Raw genomic sequence first — 15,423 nt, 5'->3', positions numbered from 1 at the left:
TTCAAAACAAACCTTATACCCCTCCTGTAAGAGACAAGGTACAGATAAAAGACAATGTTTTATCCCTGGCGACACGTAGACTTCCAGCTGCGCCTGCAAAACAGAAACATAAACATTTCCAACATCAGACAATGGCTTTTGTAAACCATCCGCAAAACACACTGATTTCCCAGCTGAAACAGGTTTGCAGTTCCACATCTTGACACCAGGTGTCTCAGTTATGAGATGCCTATTGGCAGCAGAGTCCACAACCCAACGCATCACTTTGTCTTCACTGGAGCTGTCCTTCATTGTTGCCTTAGCAACAGACTTCCCGTAGCCCCCGTCCTTGGGGCCTTGGCAGGTGTCCTCTAAAACCGCCATGGATGCAGATAGCTGATAAGCGCTGTCTTCTCCCTCTGAGCCACGTACTCTCTGCGTCTTCCCACGCCTGCCTCCCTTGCTGGACTGGTTGCCATGGAAACCCGACTGGTTCCCATGGGAAGCGACCTTGGAAACATCCTGCCCTGTCTCCCTTGCTCTTTGGGGGCAGTAGCGACACAGATGGTCAGGAGAATTGCAAACAAAGCAACGACGAGTGGAAAAAGCCTGAACGGTGCCTTCTGCTGGCTTGGCCCCCCCTCTGCAACCGGATGGGCTCCCTGTGCCAGCTCGGCCCTCTCTTAGGCGGCGTTCCTCCTCGTCACACAAACAACTGGTGGAAAACTTTGCAAACTTGCCTTTGGTCTTCTCTGCCCCCCCAACCTTGCCAGCAGCTCTCCTTGAGGCTGTACTGCATCTGGGGACGTGGCTTTTGGCTTCCGCTGTGGTTTCTCGGCAAACCCTCTCCAGCTCCTGCCAAACAGCCTGGGCACTATCAAGACCCTCCACCAAAGGTAGCTGCGAGCCCTCCAAACTGAGCACTATAGCTCCCAGGGCTTTCTGGTTCCTCCTCTGCGACGCGTGTGTGTTTGCAACATCTGCTGCCGAAGCTCTGGCCGCCGCTTGCTGTGGAGGCCCTCGGACCGCCTCCCACAGACCCTTGGCTACCAGCCAGGCCTTCAGCTTCCTACTCCACTCCTCCCAGTTCTTTCCGTCCAATTTTTCAAATGGGACTGCGTACGATTCATGGCTGTCTGCCATCTTCTCCCCCGGGGCCCAGCGTACTCACGTAACAGCAGTAGCACCTCCGGCACCCGGTTCAGCATACCAGATCCTCCCCAGCGAGCTCCTCTCTGCCTCAAACGTTAGGCACAGCTCCAACTGGCTCCAGCTTCTCCTCAGCTGGCTGCAACACACACACCGGCACGTCTCTGCTTCAAAGCGTTTGCTGACCACCCATAACCTATGGAATGTTTGATTTGTAGCTTTTCTTTCCGGAGCCCACACGCTTCCGCCTCAGCGCTCTGCTCCCACAGCTACTTGTAGCAGAGTGTACGCTGCGTAGAAACTGTTGCTGTGTGTGTGCGTGTAATAAATCAGGCTTAACGCACGGTGCCTTCCTTATCTTCCAAAAGTCTTTATTCGTGTAGAAAAACAACTCAGAACCCTCCTGGTGACAGAGCACTCATTTCTGCCCGTCTCTCCTCCAGTAACGGAACAACACTGAGACACAGGAAAAACACTCCCCTCAGTATACTAAACCACGCCTCAGAATGTGAGACGTCACTCAGAACTTCTTAACCCTGTAAGTTCTGATTCTCTCCACAGGACTGCCTCCCACCTCTTTTGATTCTCTTATGAAGCCTCTTTTCAGGTTCTTGTCAATAAATTCCCGCAACTCCTTCATCTCCCTGTCCGACATGGCATACAGTTTACCCACCGGCAGCTGCGCCCCCGGGAGCAAGTTGATTTGGCAAAGGGCCTATGGGGGGTAGTCTATCCGCCTCCTTCTCGCTGAAGACCTCCTGCAGGTCAGCATATTGTGGTGGCACCTCCCCTTTCCGCTCCACAGCTATCCCAGCCACCCTGGCCACGGTCATCCTTGGGGTTTCCCCCCCTAGACAGTGTTCCAAGCAGTAAGCGGACCCAAAGGTGACTGTCCTCTGATGCCATGCCACCACTGGATCATGTTGTGCTAGCCAGCTCATCCCTAATATTATTGGGGGCCCTGCCAGTGAGGCGACGTGAAAGGCGATGGTCTCCGAGTGCCATGAAACCCTCATTCTCATTGGTGGGGTCTGGTGTGTCACTTCCCCTCCCAGAAGCTCCCTGCCATCAATGGTGGTTACTTGCAAGGGGAAATCCAAGGGCAGCAGGTGGAGCTGGTGCTCTAGTGCAAAGTCCTTGCTGAAGAAATTGCAGGAACTGCCTGAATCCAACAGCCCTTTCACCTTGACTGGGTGCCCATTCGGGAGTTCTAGCACCACTTCTATGGCTATAGCTGCCCTGGGGGGGTCTGGTTGGGGCACTTCTACTGGTTGCTGGCCTGGCTGCTGTGCCCGCTGAGTGGCAGCCAAGCGTTCCCGTTTCCCTGTTCCTGCCCCTTTTCCACCTCCTCCTCACCCCCTGCAGCTCCCACCATTCCTTGCCAGGCCTTTCTTTGAGGGCAGACTCTGGCAAAATGTCCCGGCCGCTGGCAGAGGAAACACTTCTTGGTGGTTTTCCAATCCTTTCCCTCCTTCTTGCGACCTTCGCTGGAATTTGAAACTTCCCCCGCGCGCGCCCCATCTATTTCCATTGGCTCCGCCGGCGGGGAAGGCTGCCTTGGTATTTCAGGAATGCGGTAGTCATGGTAACGTTGCTCTCTCCCTTCCCGCTTCTCCTGGGCCCGCGCTTCCTGCCTTACACCAATCGCAAGCACAGCCTTGGTCAGCTGATCCATCGACTGCGGGTGGGGTGCACGGGAAAGCTCATCCTTCACCGTTGGGGACAACCCCTCCTCGAACAACATTTGAATGGGTTCAGAGTCCAGTTCCCACCCGAGCCGGTGAACTAACATGGCAAAGCGTGACCAGTAGTCTCTAACTGACTGGTGCCCCTGTTTACAGTTCATCAGTTCCCGCCGAGTCACACTTTGCTGTACATCACTGGAGTACATTGCATCCATTGCCTGAAAGAATTTCCTCAGGTCCTTCAAGGCGGCATTCTGCGTCGCCATTAAGGGCCTGATCCATTCTCTGGCCCCATCCTGCAGATGTCCGACAATATAGGCAACCCTCTCCCCATCGTCTGCAAAATCATTCTGCTGCAGTTCCAACGCGTACTCTATTTCCGTTCGGAACGCACTATAGTCCTGGGGCTTCCCTCCAAATTTGTGTACCGGTCCCGGTACCTTCCTTGCTACGGGGGTGGGTCTGACCTGTGCATCTTGAGTCCGCCTTTCGTCCAGCCGCGCCGTCAGAAGGGCCACATGCTGTTCCAAATCTCGGTTCCTCTCCACCAGATTTTGCCCTCCAGCTGCTCCCTCCGTGGCGTTCGCTTCTCCGGTTTTGCTCATGATGCTGCCTGCCTGCTGCTGTGCACAAGCAACTTCAGAGACTGACGGATTGCTGTAATGCGTATGGGTTGCTCGTGCGTAAACTGCCGCCTCTCAGGCCAAATTGCCTTGTTAAACCTTTCTGTCTGGACAGCCCTTCTCTTCGTGGCTGCCTCAGTCGCTAGCAGAATCCGTCAGTGGGCGTTTCTTAAACCTTTTCCAACATAAAAGTTGTTTGACGCCCAGTCTCCTCCTACTCTCCCTGCGCGGAAGCCGATTCCCCCATCTGCCCCCCTTTATCCCTGGTGTTGCGCTGATTTGCTTCCCCCTCTGCTGAGCTGCCTCTCTCCCTGCTGGGCCCTTCTCCAGCATCATTTGAGAGCCTTCCCTCCGCCTCTAGCTCCGATGTCAGTTCCCTGACATCCGGGAAACATGCAAATGAAAGATAAGTAATGGAAAGATTGAATTGTTTTTAACTATTTTTATTTTGTATTTTTCTTTTTGTAATACTTTGAAAATCTTAATAAATATCTTTTTTAAAAAAAGAAAATGACACTACTGTGGACTTTATATGGTTTAAATTGCTAATACCTGCCTTGGAACTATCTCCCGAGGATACTGAAAGAGCCCACAGAGCCCATCAATTCATCTGCATGTTTCAGCTCCTCCAAGATACATTATTATATGTTTCCATAGATTTATGAAAAAAAGATGAGCTCTGGAGAGCGCTTAAGAATGTGGAAAAGATAACTTTTAAAATTCAGCTAATTATGGTTCTCTGGGACCTATCTCAGGGCACATTGTAAAAAGGAGAGAATTTTACCCAATAACATCTAGATTACAAGAAGTAGGAATCAGATAGGAAATTATTAAAAAATCTTCATTTCAGTAAAAAAAAATATCACCACCTTTAGCAAGTCTCTCACTTGACATTGTTTAAGCATTTGATTGCGCAGAACCAAATTTAATGGAGGCAGTTAAGAAATTTCAACCTGGTCCAAAATTGGTAAAAGCTTTGGAAGGCGAATATGTTCTCAGTTGTTCTCAGTTGTGAAACAAAACAGGGATGTCCTCTGTCACCCCTGTTATTTGTCTTAATTGTAGAACCATTAGCAATCAAATTATGCAGTCCCCTCTCTGGTACGGGAGTGGTTATAAAGAAAAAAGAACAAAATTTAAGCCTCTATGCCAATGATATAATTTTGTGCACCTCTGACTCTATCACAGCACGTAAAATATTATGTACAGAATTGGAGCGATTCTCCAGGGACTCAGGATTGCAAGTTAATTTTCAGAAACCAGAAGTAATGTTTTTTCATACACCATCCCTTAGACAACAGACTTATGGCCACATCTAAAATATGATTGTATCTAAATTACTTTTTTTGTTCCAGACACTGCTAGTTTGGCTACAAATAGCTCATCTGAACAAATGACAGAAAAAATTAATAAGTTTATATTACAATTGGACCAACCAGATATTAGCATACTGCTCTATACCCACAGGTCTCAGAGTGGTTCACTGTATTATACCACTACTGGTTGGTTAATGGTTGAGGCATTCTGAATTTAAGTAGCTATTATGAAACAACCCAACTTAGCCATATGGTGGAATTGATGTCATCCAGTAAGCAAACCCAGTGATCAACACTGGCGGATATAGAAGTTGATGGTGTTCCTACAGAGGTATTAGCATGAATGAAAAATAAGCTTTGCTTGTTGAGTTGGCTTACTAAGCCCTATGTACTCATGTCATTTAGAATATGGAAAAAATGGCCCCAAGTTTTAGCTCCAGGACTGTCACCTATAATTTCGATCCAACATCATCCTTTATATCAAAATAAAAACAGTTTATCTAATGTGAAGCTATGGAAAGAACGCCATTGATGTCACTTGAAAGATTACTATAGGATAGGACAACCTCTTAAAAAGGTAAAAGGTAAAGGACCCCTGACAGTTAAGTCCAGTTGCGAATGACTCTGGGGTTGCAGCGTTCATCTTGCTTTACTAGCCAACAACCTCTTACAATAGCAGAAATACAAGTACGTTTAGAAAATAATCAAATTTCATGGCTGTTAGGATATCAGCTGAGATCATTTCTTACAAATACACAGATTAAAAATGAAGCTACAAGTAAACTAACAGAATATGAAAATATAGTAATAAGAGATAGCATTTCCCTTTTATACAAAACACTTATTGAGAACCAATTTTGCCCCCAACAAAATCTAAAAAGCTGGTGGGAATTAAATTGGGATATAAACACTGAAGAGGTTAAACAGAACAATTTATGGACAAAAGCACCATATAAATTTCTGTCAGCAACTACAGTGGTGCCTCGCAAGACGAAATTAATCCGTTCCGCGAGTCTCTTCGTCTTGCGGTTTTTTCGTCTTGCGAAGCACGGCTATTAGCGGCTTAGTGGCTATTAACGGTTTAGCGGCTTAGCGGCTTTAAGAAAAAGGAAACAAACTCGCAAAAACTCGCAAGACATTTCGTCTTGCGAAGCAAGCCCATAGGGAAATTCATCTTGCGGAACGACTCAAAAAACGGAAAACCCTTTCGTCTAGCGAGATTTTTGTCTTGCGAGGCATTCGTCTTGCGGGGCACCACTGTATTAGGGAACGTTCACTAAAAATTGTACATGGATGGAACTTAACACCATCATTTTTAATATACAGTATATTAAAAAAGAAAGAACAAGAAAGTGGTTAGAATGGAAGAAAAAAATTAAAGTATCAAATTAGGTTGCTGGAAAGAGTCAGGTTTGAGGCCTATGATCATGCACAGAATTTTCATTCAACTAAGTACTCACCAGTAGTGTCAGAGCAAGTACATTCATTCACACAAACACACCAGGTATGATGAGCTAAAGCAGGGCCCTCCAGGTGTTGCTGGAATACAACCCCCACCATCCCTGACCACCAGCCAAAATTCCAGGGTAATATGGAACCTATGTCCACACTTAGGTCACCTTTTCATGAAATGCCTGTTGCCTTGAGGCAAGGTAAAAAAATTAGTAAGATGTCTACACACCGGTCAGTTTTCAGGGCATGGTCGTAGATGTAATTGGAAGGGAAGAGGCAGATCTCTGGGTGCATCCTGTACTGAGTCCTCAAGCACAGGACTGGAAGCCTGTCACTGTGTTTTTCTTGGATTTGCCCATTCAGGTGTCTGCAGAGTCGGCCCATCAGAGACTGCCTGTAGCCGTAATCCTCAGCTTTCTGCCAAAGCAAGGGAGGGGAGGAGGAGTAAAACTTTCAGGGAATGGGTTAAGCACAGGCAGCAACAATTAAAGAACAAGAGATGAGAAGTAGAAGCATGCATATGTACTCAGTACTTGGTCTGGGCCCCTTTTGCATCAATTACTGCCTCAATGCGGCGTGGCATGGATGCTATCAGCCTGTGGCACTGTTGAGGTGTTATGGAAGACCAGGATGCTTCAATAGCAGCCTTCAGCTCTTCTGCATTGCTCGGTCTCATGTCTCAAAGGTCCAATATTGCTCTATTTGCAATCCTTGTTTTGCTGATTTCATTTAATATTCTAATTTTCTGAGATTGTTAATTTGGGGTTTTCGTCAGCTGTACGCCATGATCATCACAATTATAACAAATAAAGGCTTGACATATCTCGCTTTGCATGTCATGAGTCTATCTCATATATTAGTTTCACCTTTTAAGCTGAATTACTGAAATAAATGAACTTTTCCACGATATTCTAATTTTCCGAGTTTCACCTGTATTTGAACTAGAGATTAGGAATGAGTGAACTATTCTGGGCTACCCAAGAGGCTTGGGAAACAGTCCCACAAAATAACCCAATCTTTTATTTATTTGAAAGTGGGAAAGATGGCAGCGTAAGAGGGTGCAGGAACTTCTCCCCTCTCCTTATGCTCTTTGCAGCATATCAGAACTAAGAGAAATGGTGGTGCTTGAGAAAAATAAAAGTCTCTCAAAGACTACTGCTGTGGGAATATCCCTTGATATACATATAAAAAAATACATTCTTAAAGCATTGGCCCTATCTACTCTTGCCTCTGCCCTACCAGCCATTGGAGTGTCTCCCAGAAAAACAGTACTTGGTATATACACTCCTTTTTAACCAAAAGGGATGTTGTCTACTAACATGGTAATCACACAGGCTGATTTCACAGAAACTCACAGAATTGTGTAAATAATTTGATCAGATAAACTAATTGAACCTTTTTCACCGTAGGCAGCTCATACACCATTAAGGACCTGATAGATGTTTTACTTTATTTATGCCAAAAGCAGGGTCATTAGATGCTTATAAACAGCCTGTCAGTTTTCAGCTCTACAACTTTTTTCTGGGATAGTCAAAACACCTTAATTGTTGACATACTCACCATAGATTTAACTGTAGGAGGGAGCTGCTTTGGGTCTCCAACCAGGACCAGCTTTTTGCAGCCATGAATGAGTGGGATGATAGTTTCAACCTCACAAGCCTGCATGGCCTTTTAAAAAGACAAAGGGACCAGTTTAAATGAGAGAGATCGAGAGAGATCTTAAGATCTCGCCGCACAAGTCGCCTTGTATCAAATCCTGCTATACCACATCTGCAACTCACCCATTCTGACATAATAGCCTCCCCTGACCCTCTGGATCCAGTTTTCAGGAGTCTGGGGTGGAAGGGAAGAGGCCAGGATCTTTCGATCCAATCCATAGCAGGGAGCTACTCAAGGATCTTGCTTAAAAAAAATAAATTCCTAGCTCTCCAACATTTATTTGGTTGCCTCCAACTTCAATACAATTTGCTTTCCCTGTATGATTACTTTGATATAGTTCAGCTTTCCCACCCCAGCTGGTGCCTTCCAAAAATGTATCACATAATGCTAAACCACACATCTTAATGTTAGCGTGCAAAAAAGACTAGTAGAACACTGGCTGAAACCCCCCCCCCCAATGGGGTAGATCACTGCCAGTTTTTAGCTCTGTGAGTAGATCGCAGTCTCTTGGGAGTTGGCCACCCCTGGACTACAGCAACTGAATTCTGAAGTGTGTGTGTGTGGGGGGGGGGTTCTGTTTCTGTTTTTTGTTTTTAAAGGGTGGCAGCAGCGTCTTCAACTTGAGATTTAAGTTACCTAGGCATGGAAGTCAAAATTTCCACCCTCAAAATGTGCAAAGCACTCATGACCAGGGCTAGGGATGGTGTCAACTTTTGCTAAATGGTACAACTGGGAACCTGCATGGTTGAAGACCGAGTGCTTTCAACTGATGGCCTACATTTATAATGCGGACACTTAATTTAGGCATCAGGCTGTCAGGTGAGAAGCGTGTCTTGGCAGCCTACAGCTGTTCATATAATTCTATAAAGCTGTTAATATAGTTCTATAAAATTCCATGCTCACCCCTTCCTGCCCCAGGTATCTTTGGGTATGACTCCTCTGGAAGAATTTTCAATGAGGGGCATGCTGCTCAGCACCAACATGCTTGGGCTGGATGAACAGCAAAAGGAAGGCTTTCAATGTAGTGATTAGGCCCAGGGTCAGAGAAAGAGGAGGCAAGCTACTGTGCTTACTGATTAAAGTTTAAAAAAACAAAACCAAAAAAACCCCAACAACAAACTGTAAACCTGATTCATTGTAGAGGTGCAGAAAGAAAAAAAGGTTGCTTCATAGATTATTCAGAGCCGTTTTCTGAGCTCAGGTTTACAGAAGAGAGTGTTTCTGGGTCTAAGGAATTTGTAAGCATTTAAAGCTCCTGAAGGGAGTTATGTACTCTGAAACGTATAGAGCAGCAACAGTAAAAATACATTTAATCAGTAAGCACAGCAGCTTGCCTCCTCTTTCTCTCTTTTTGTCTTCATGCACACACCAGGCCCACGGTACCAACCACTACAGAACAAGTGCCAATCAGGGATTTAGGTGAGATGCTTTCCCCACTGTGACATGCTATTAGGGTTAGGCTGGTCAGGTGAATTAGCGGGTGATCATCTGGTTGGATCAAGTGGTTCATGGCCTCCCAGGCTTAGAGCTTGACTGGAGCTGCTTCGCTGACATAAATGTTATTTAGTACTTATGTAGCAATTTTCCATAAGCATGCAAAGAGCTTTCTGTAATTTTGTAAAAGGTTCTTGCAGAGAGGGGCTTGCCTAAGGCTACTCATGGGTAGCTGACATGATGTCCTCCAGAAGGCAGCTGTCTTGTGTGCAGAAGGTCCCAGGTTCAGTCCTTGGCATCTCCAGGTAAGGCTGGGAGAGATTCCTGCCTAAAACCTCGGAGAGCTGCTGTAAGTCAGTGTGGACAATACTGAGCAAGATGGACCAACGGTCTGATTTAGTATAAGGCACATTCCTATGTTCCTAAGGAGTCCCCAACCTTTTTGGGCTCAAGGGCAGATTTGGAAATCTACTGTATTTTTCGCTCTATAGGATGCACTTTCCCCCCTCCAAAAATGAAGGGGAAATGTGTCTGCGTCCTATGGAGCGAATGCAGGCTTCAGGCAGCTATCCGCAAGCCTTCGGAGCGCAGCGGGTGTTCCCGCCGGGCTCCAAAGGCTTGCGGATAGCTGCCTGAAGCCGGATAGCAGCCTGCAGCCTGAAACCCAGGGAGCGCAGTGCCAACTCCCGCTGTGCTCCCCCGGCTTCAGGCAGCTATCCGCAAGCCTTCGGAGCCCGGCGGGAACTCCCGCTGCGCTCAGAAGGCTTGCGGATAGCTGTCTGTTCTGGGGGCTGGGGTCGGGGGAAGCTCGATCTTCCCCTGCCCCCAGCCCAGCAAGCTCCAGGAGTGGCGGCGAGGTTGCGCACAATCTTGCCGCCGCTCCTGGACCTGTTTTGGGGGTTCCCCTGCCCCAGCCCCACGGCTAAAAACGAAGCCGCGCACAGCCTCTCCCGGCTGGAGAGGTTGCACATGGCTAAAGAGGAAGCCAAGACAGCCAGCAGGATGGATCCCACTCGCTGTCTTGGCTTCTTTGCTCTTTGGAGCTGGGGGGGGGGGGAAATAATTTTATTTTTTCTTTATCCCCCCCCCCAAAAAAACCTAGGTGCACCCTATGGTCTGGTGCGCCCCATGGAGCGAAAAATACGGTAAGTAACAGTTAAGGACACAAGAAAATACTTATTTCACAAAAGAAAAACTGGCAATGATCTGACTCCCCCGTCTGCCCACCCACCCCCCTTTGGCAAACCACCTATGCATGCCTTGAAATAAAAAAGAGGAAAAAAGCAGGCAACACCACAAAAAACAGTCAAAACACATCAAACAAAAAAGCTGCCTTGAGGGCTTTTAATGTCAGAAGAGGGTCTGGTGGTGGGGAAACATTTGTATAAATACAAAACAAGGCAGCCAAAGTGAACAGGGCTGTTTCTGCAATCTGTAAAAGGTACTAAAGACACCCTCCATCCTCCTGCCCCAAATATGCCCTTGCTACTGTAGCGCCTATATCCCCCACTAACCATGTCCACGATGACGCAGCTCAGAGGATCACAGTCCAGCCGCTGGAATACTGCACCCAGCAGGCTGCTCCCACTGGTGCTCAGTGTGCAGCAGATGATGTGAGACTCCAGGATGATGTTCGTTTTCATGTCGCTTTGCAATCGCCCACAAACCTGGGAAAGACAAGAGCCAGGAACTTCCTTTTTAAGAGCACCTAATTTTTAGACAGAGACCAGTTTTCTTTCAGCTGCCTGTTTTGTTTTTGCAACAGCAGCCATGGTCAGGCAGGCAAAACAAGTCCATGCTCAGTGTGTGGTTGAAGATGAAGTCAGCTGCTTTTAGAAGAAGAACTGGATTGGATGCTAAAATGACAGGCCATAGTTCTGTGAAGGGGTGCCCATTTTGCATGCAGGAGGTGTCAGCTTCAATCGCCAATATCTCCAGATAGGGCAAACAATACTGACCAAGTTAGATCAATGGCCTGACTCAGTATAAAGCAGCTTCCCAATGCTCCTATGACTCAGGATAAACACAGCCAAATACCTGCTTAGAGTCCGTATGAAGGTGTATGTGTTCACCCATGTGGTGCTCAGGAATGCAACAGTGCCCCTTAGAATTTCTCTCGGTGCCCACCAAGCCACAGCCTCACCTTCTATGGCATGAGGTGGTGAGGAAAGTTACCCTAACCCAGCTTGGAAAGCACATAGGGTTGTATCCAATCCAGTGAATGAACATGACGAGCCCATTAGGCTCATTAATCTAAGTGGGTAAAAATTAATTGTATACAGTCCATAGAGCTGAAAGAGGAAGTGGGAGAAAGCCACCAGCGCCCAAGCCTCCCATGCCCAAGCCAAACACAAACAAACAAACAAGCAAACCAGCCCCCCCCAACCCAGACATTTCCTTTAAAATGTAAAAATCCCCCGGGGTGGGCATGTTGGCCCAACAAAAGATGACATGTCCAGGATTTCCCAGACCTATGGCAACCCTAGTCTATGATTTGGCTGAGATAATGGCACGTGGCTGATGTGCAACAGAGTAGCAGCACAATCAGTGATCTGTACTAACAGGAGAGATATTCTGATTTCCTAGCTGGAGCTAATCCAAGACACAAGCACTTTTTTGCATGATGAGATGAAGCAGTTCACCAAGGTTGTTTTTAAGAGCATCTTAGTGATGAAACTCATACCTCCTTCAGTTGAACAGTGAGCCTCTTGCTCTCTTCTGCAAGCCTGCGAGTTTCCTGCTCTAACTGTTGTTTCTGAAAGAAAGATGAGGTGGGTGGGAATTTACTCGTTTTTGACATGAATACTCAACCAATCATGGGGAAGGGCATAGCTCAGTGGTAGAGCATCTACTTTGGATGCAAAAGGTCCCAGATTCAATCCCCAATGGTATCTCTAGGTAGGGCTGCCAGGTAACCCTGTCTGAAACCCTGGAGAGTTGCTGCCTGTCAATGTTGACAATAATGAGCTAGATCAGGCTTCCTGAACCTCAGCACTCCCGATGTTTTTGGCCTACAACTCCCATGATCCCTAGCTAGCAGAACCAGTGGTCAGGGATGATGGGAATTGTAGTCTCAAAACATCTGGAGGGCCGAGCTTGAGGAAGCCTGAGCTAGATGGATCTATTTTCTGACTCAATATAGGGCTGCTTACGGAAAGAAAGAAAAAAGTTCTGAACAGCCTCCCTGCTACTTGATCCCCACTTTAACTGAAGACTGAGCATTTGAGCAAGTAAAACATGTGTCTCCCCACTACCCCACAGCAGGTTTCGGCCCATCCGCTGTGCCTCCAAGCCTTCACACTTTTAACTGAAGAGCATGTCTGAACTACAGTTTCAGACCACAGCCTACTGGACAGACTGAGTAGGATATAATAATCCTGGTCAAATTACACATGGCAACTAACAAGTACCTTCTCTTTGCTTTGACTTTCGTCTATAGCACACTGGCAAGAAAGAGCATCCAGTCGTTGATCTATCTCTTTCTTCCGCTTGTGGATGTCTTGATCTTTCCCAAGGGCTGCTCGGCCTAAGGAATCCAACCAAATGCTTTTAATTTAGAAATTGATATCCCACTTTCAAAATGGAACTTTGGTTGCTTACCATTCTCACACTGAAATTCAATGCTTCTGACATTCATTAAACTGTGGGTTTATACTGTTATATTGTTATATGGTGGGGGGGATCCCTAGAAATTAATAAATGGTAAGGTTTTGATTATTTGGGATATGAAGGGAATATACAAGCTGCAGAGGAATTCCTGGGCTAGCCTATGCAAAGCCAAGCTATGGCCATTAAGAAACAATTGTTGTTGTTTAGTCATTTAGTCGTGTCCGACTCTTCGTGACCCCATGGACCAGAGCACGCCAGGCACTCCTGTCTTCCACTGCCTCCCGCAGTTTGGTCAAACTCATGTTCGTAGCTTCAAGAACACTGTCCAGCCATCTCGTCCTCTGTCGTCCCCTTCTCCTTGTGCCCTCCATCTTTCCCAACATCAGGGTCTTTTCCAGGGAGTCTTCTCTTCTCATGCGGTGGCCAAAGTATTGGAGTCTCAGCTTCAGGATCTGTCCTTCCAGTGAGCACTCAGGGCTGATTTCCTGAAGAATGGATAGGTTTGATCTTCTTGCAGTCCATGGGACTCTCAAGAGTCTCCTCCAGCACCATAACTCAAAAGCATCAATTCTTCGGCGATCAGCCTTCTTTATGGTCCAGCTCTCACTTCCATACATCACTACTGGGAAAACCATAGCTTTAACTATACGGACCTTTGTTGGCAAGGTAATGTCTCTGCTTTTGAAGATGCTGTCTAGGTTTGCCATCGCCTTTCTCCCAAGAAGCAAGCGTCTTTTAATTTCGTGGCTGCTGTCACCATCTGCAGCGATCATGGAGCCCAAGAAAGTAAAATCTCTCACTGCCTCCATTTCTTCCCCTTCTACCTGCCAGGAGGTGATGGGACCAGTGGCCATGATCTTCGTTTTTTTGATGTTGAGCTTCAGACCATATTTTGCGCTCTCCTCTTTCACCCTCATTAACAGGTTCTTTAATTCCTCCTCACTTTCTGCCATCAAGGTTGTGTCATCTGCATATCTGAGGTTGTTGATGTTTCTTCCGGCAATCTTAATTCCGGCTAGGGATTCATCCAGCCCCGCCTTTCGCATGATGAACAATACAGGGCCATTAAGGGCCATTGGCAATGCAAGAGAGCTGTCCTTCCCCACTGTCCTGAGGTGTGAACAGTAACCAGGGATTTAGAAGGCTTCCCTGGGTGACTGTATTTGAGGTAACATGAAGAGAGTGCCTTTAGCAAGGTGTGCTGGGAAGAAGAAAGGGAGGCGGAGAGAGAAAGTTCCATCTTGAGCAGGCAGGCTGGGAGAACAGGGAACAAGCCCTTCTTGAGATAACCATGCTGTAAGATCTGGACTCCCTTTATCTAAACTCAGGTGTAAATATGTGAATAAATCATATTTCTTAAAGCTACACAAGCCTCTGCCACACCTTGATTCTCAAAAGAACACAGATCCTGGGTGAGCACCTGGAACACCGCCTAGAATTTTGCTACTGCTTAGCAGAGTGGGGGGTGACACCCAATCTTTATAAGAATATCCAGTGTCAGTCAGCTCCATTGATTTCAATGGGTCTACTAACATTACAACCCAGAGGTTCCTGTTATACCCCAATTACGAAACTGATTTAAAACTGCTGGGAATGACTTTTAAGAAGACTTTATAGCTGAAGTGATTTCAGTTATATTTTTTGTTTTGTGTGTGATGCTTTCTTGTTGAATTATGCTTAGATAAAGCCAGAGTAAAAGCCAGAGTATATATTTGATAAAATAAACATCTTTGGCTGCAGACCAGGATAGGATGGGAGGGATAGGATGGTGTTACGGGATTTCATCCCTGCTCACAATCTGGGAAAGGTCTGTCCCAGATAGAACAGAGACTGGGGGCTATGAAGAACCAACTTTTGAACCCCACTGTTAAGCAGACTAATTAGGAGAGAGCAAATGGTGTGAGGGAGGAACCCTTTACAAACTACTCACTCATTCTGCGATTGGCCTGGGCATCCAGACTGAATTTCTGTACGTCCTTGCTGATCCATTTTTCTTCCCCCAGCCTCACCAGGTTGATGTCACCACAGTTTCCTGGGTGTGAAGCAGACACTTAGAGCCCTGCTGAAGTACAGCTAGCTTTTTTAAACTAGAAAGACATTTGGCAAATAAATACTTTTGATCTGCTTAGCAAATCCTGAAATCTGTATCTTGCACATCCTCAATAACAGTTAGAAAAAGTTCAAGAAATGGCAACCAAAATGACCAAGGGGATACAGCAACTCCCCTACAAGGAAAGGTTGTAACATTTGGGACTTTTTGGTTTAGAGAAAAGGCAAGAGGCAACAAGCCAGATGTTTATAGAATTATGCAAGGCATGGAGAGAGTGGCTACAGAAAAGTTTCTCCCTCTGTCTCATAACACTGGAACTCGTGGGTATCTTAAAATGCTAAATGCTGGAAGTCTTAGGACAGATTTTAAAAATTACTTATTCACACAGTGCACAGTTAACTAGGAAACTCGTTCCTCGTCAAGGTTCTTTGGCTGCAGACACCCTTAGGGCAGCTTACAGAAAACAA

The 15,423-nt window shown here is 46.4% G+C and overlaps 1 protein-coding gene across 2 annotated transcripts in view; it reads right to left on the bottom strand.

Moving 5' to 3' along the window:
* The window catches only part of LOC128406134 (probable helicase senataxin), a 177,508-nt gene that overhangs the window by 9,500 nt on the left and 152,585 nt on the right, over positions 1-15,423 (bottom strand). For both annotated transcript variants that reach the window (XM_053373158.1, XM_053373157.1), the window contains 6 exons: positions 14,837-14,938; positions 12,708-12,823; positions 11,981-12,052; positions 10,812-10,964; positions 7,765-7,872; positions 6,434-6,621 (listed from right to left, as the gene is read on the bottom strand). In XM_053373158.1, coding sequence (XP_053229133.1) covers positions 6,434-6,621; positions 7,765-7,872; positions 10,812-10,964; positions 11,981-12,052; positions 12,708-12,823; positions 14,837-14,938 — 739 coding nt within the window. The remainder of the gene's footprint in view (positions 1-6,433; positions 6,622-7,764; positions 7,873-10,811; positions 10,965-11,980; positions 12,053-12,707; positions 12,824-14,836; positions 14,939-15,423) is intronic.

This window comes from Podarcis raffonei, chromosome W (assembly GCF_027172205.1).
Source record: "Podarcis raffonei isolate rPodRaf1 chromosome W, rPodRaf1.pri, whole genome shotgun sequence".
Taxonomy (NCBI): Eukaryota; Metazoa; Chordata; class Lepidosauria; order Squamata; family Lacertidae; genus Podarcis; species Podarcis raffonei.
The sequence above is the reverse complement of the archived record's forward strand: the minus strand, read 5'-3'. Positions and strand labels throughout refer to the sequence as shown.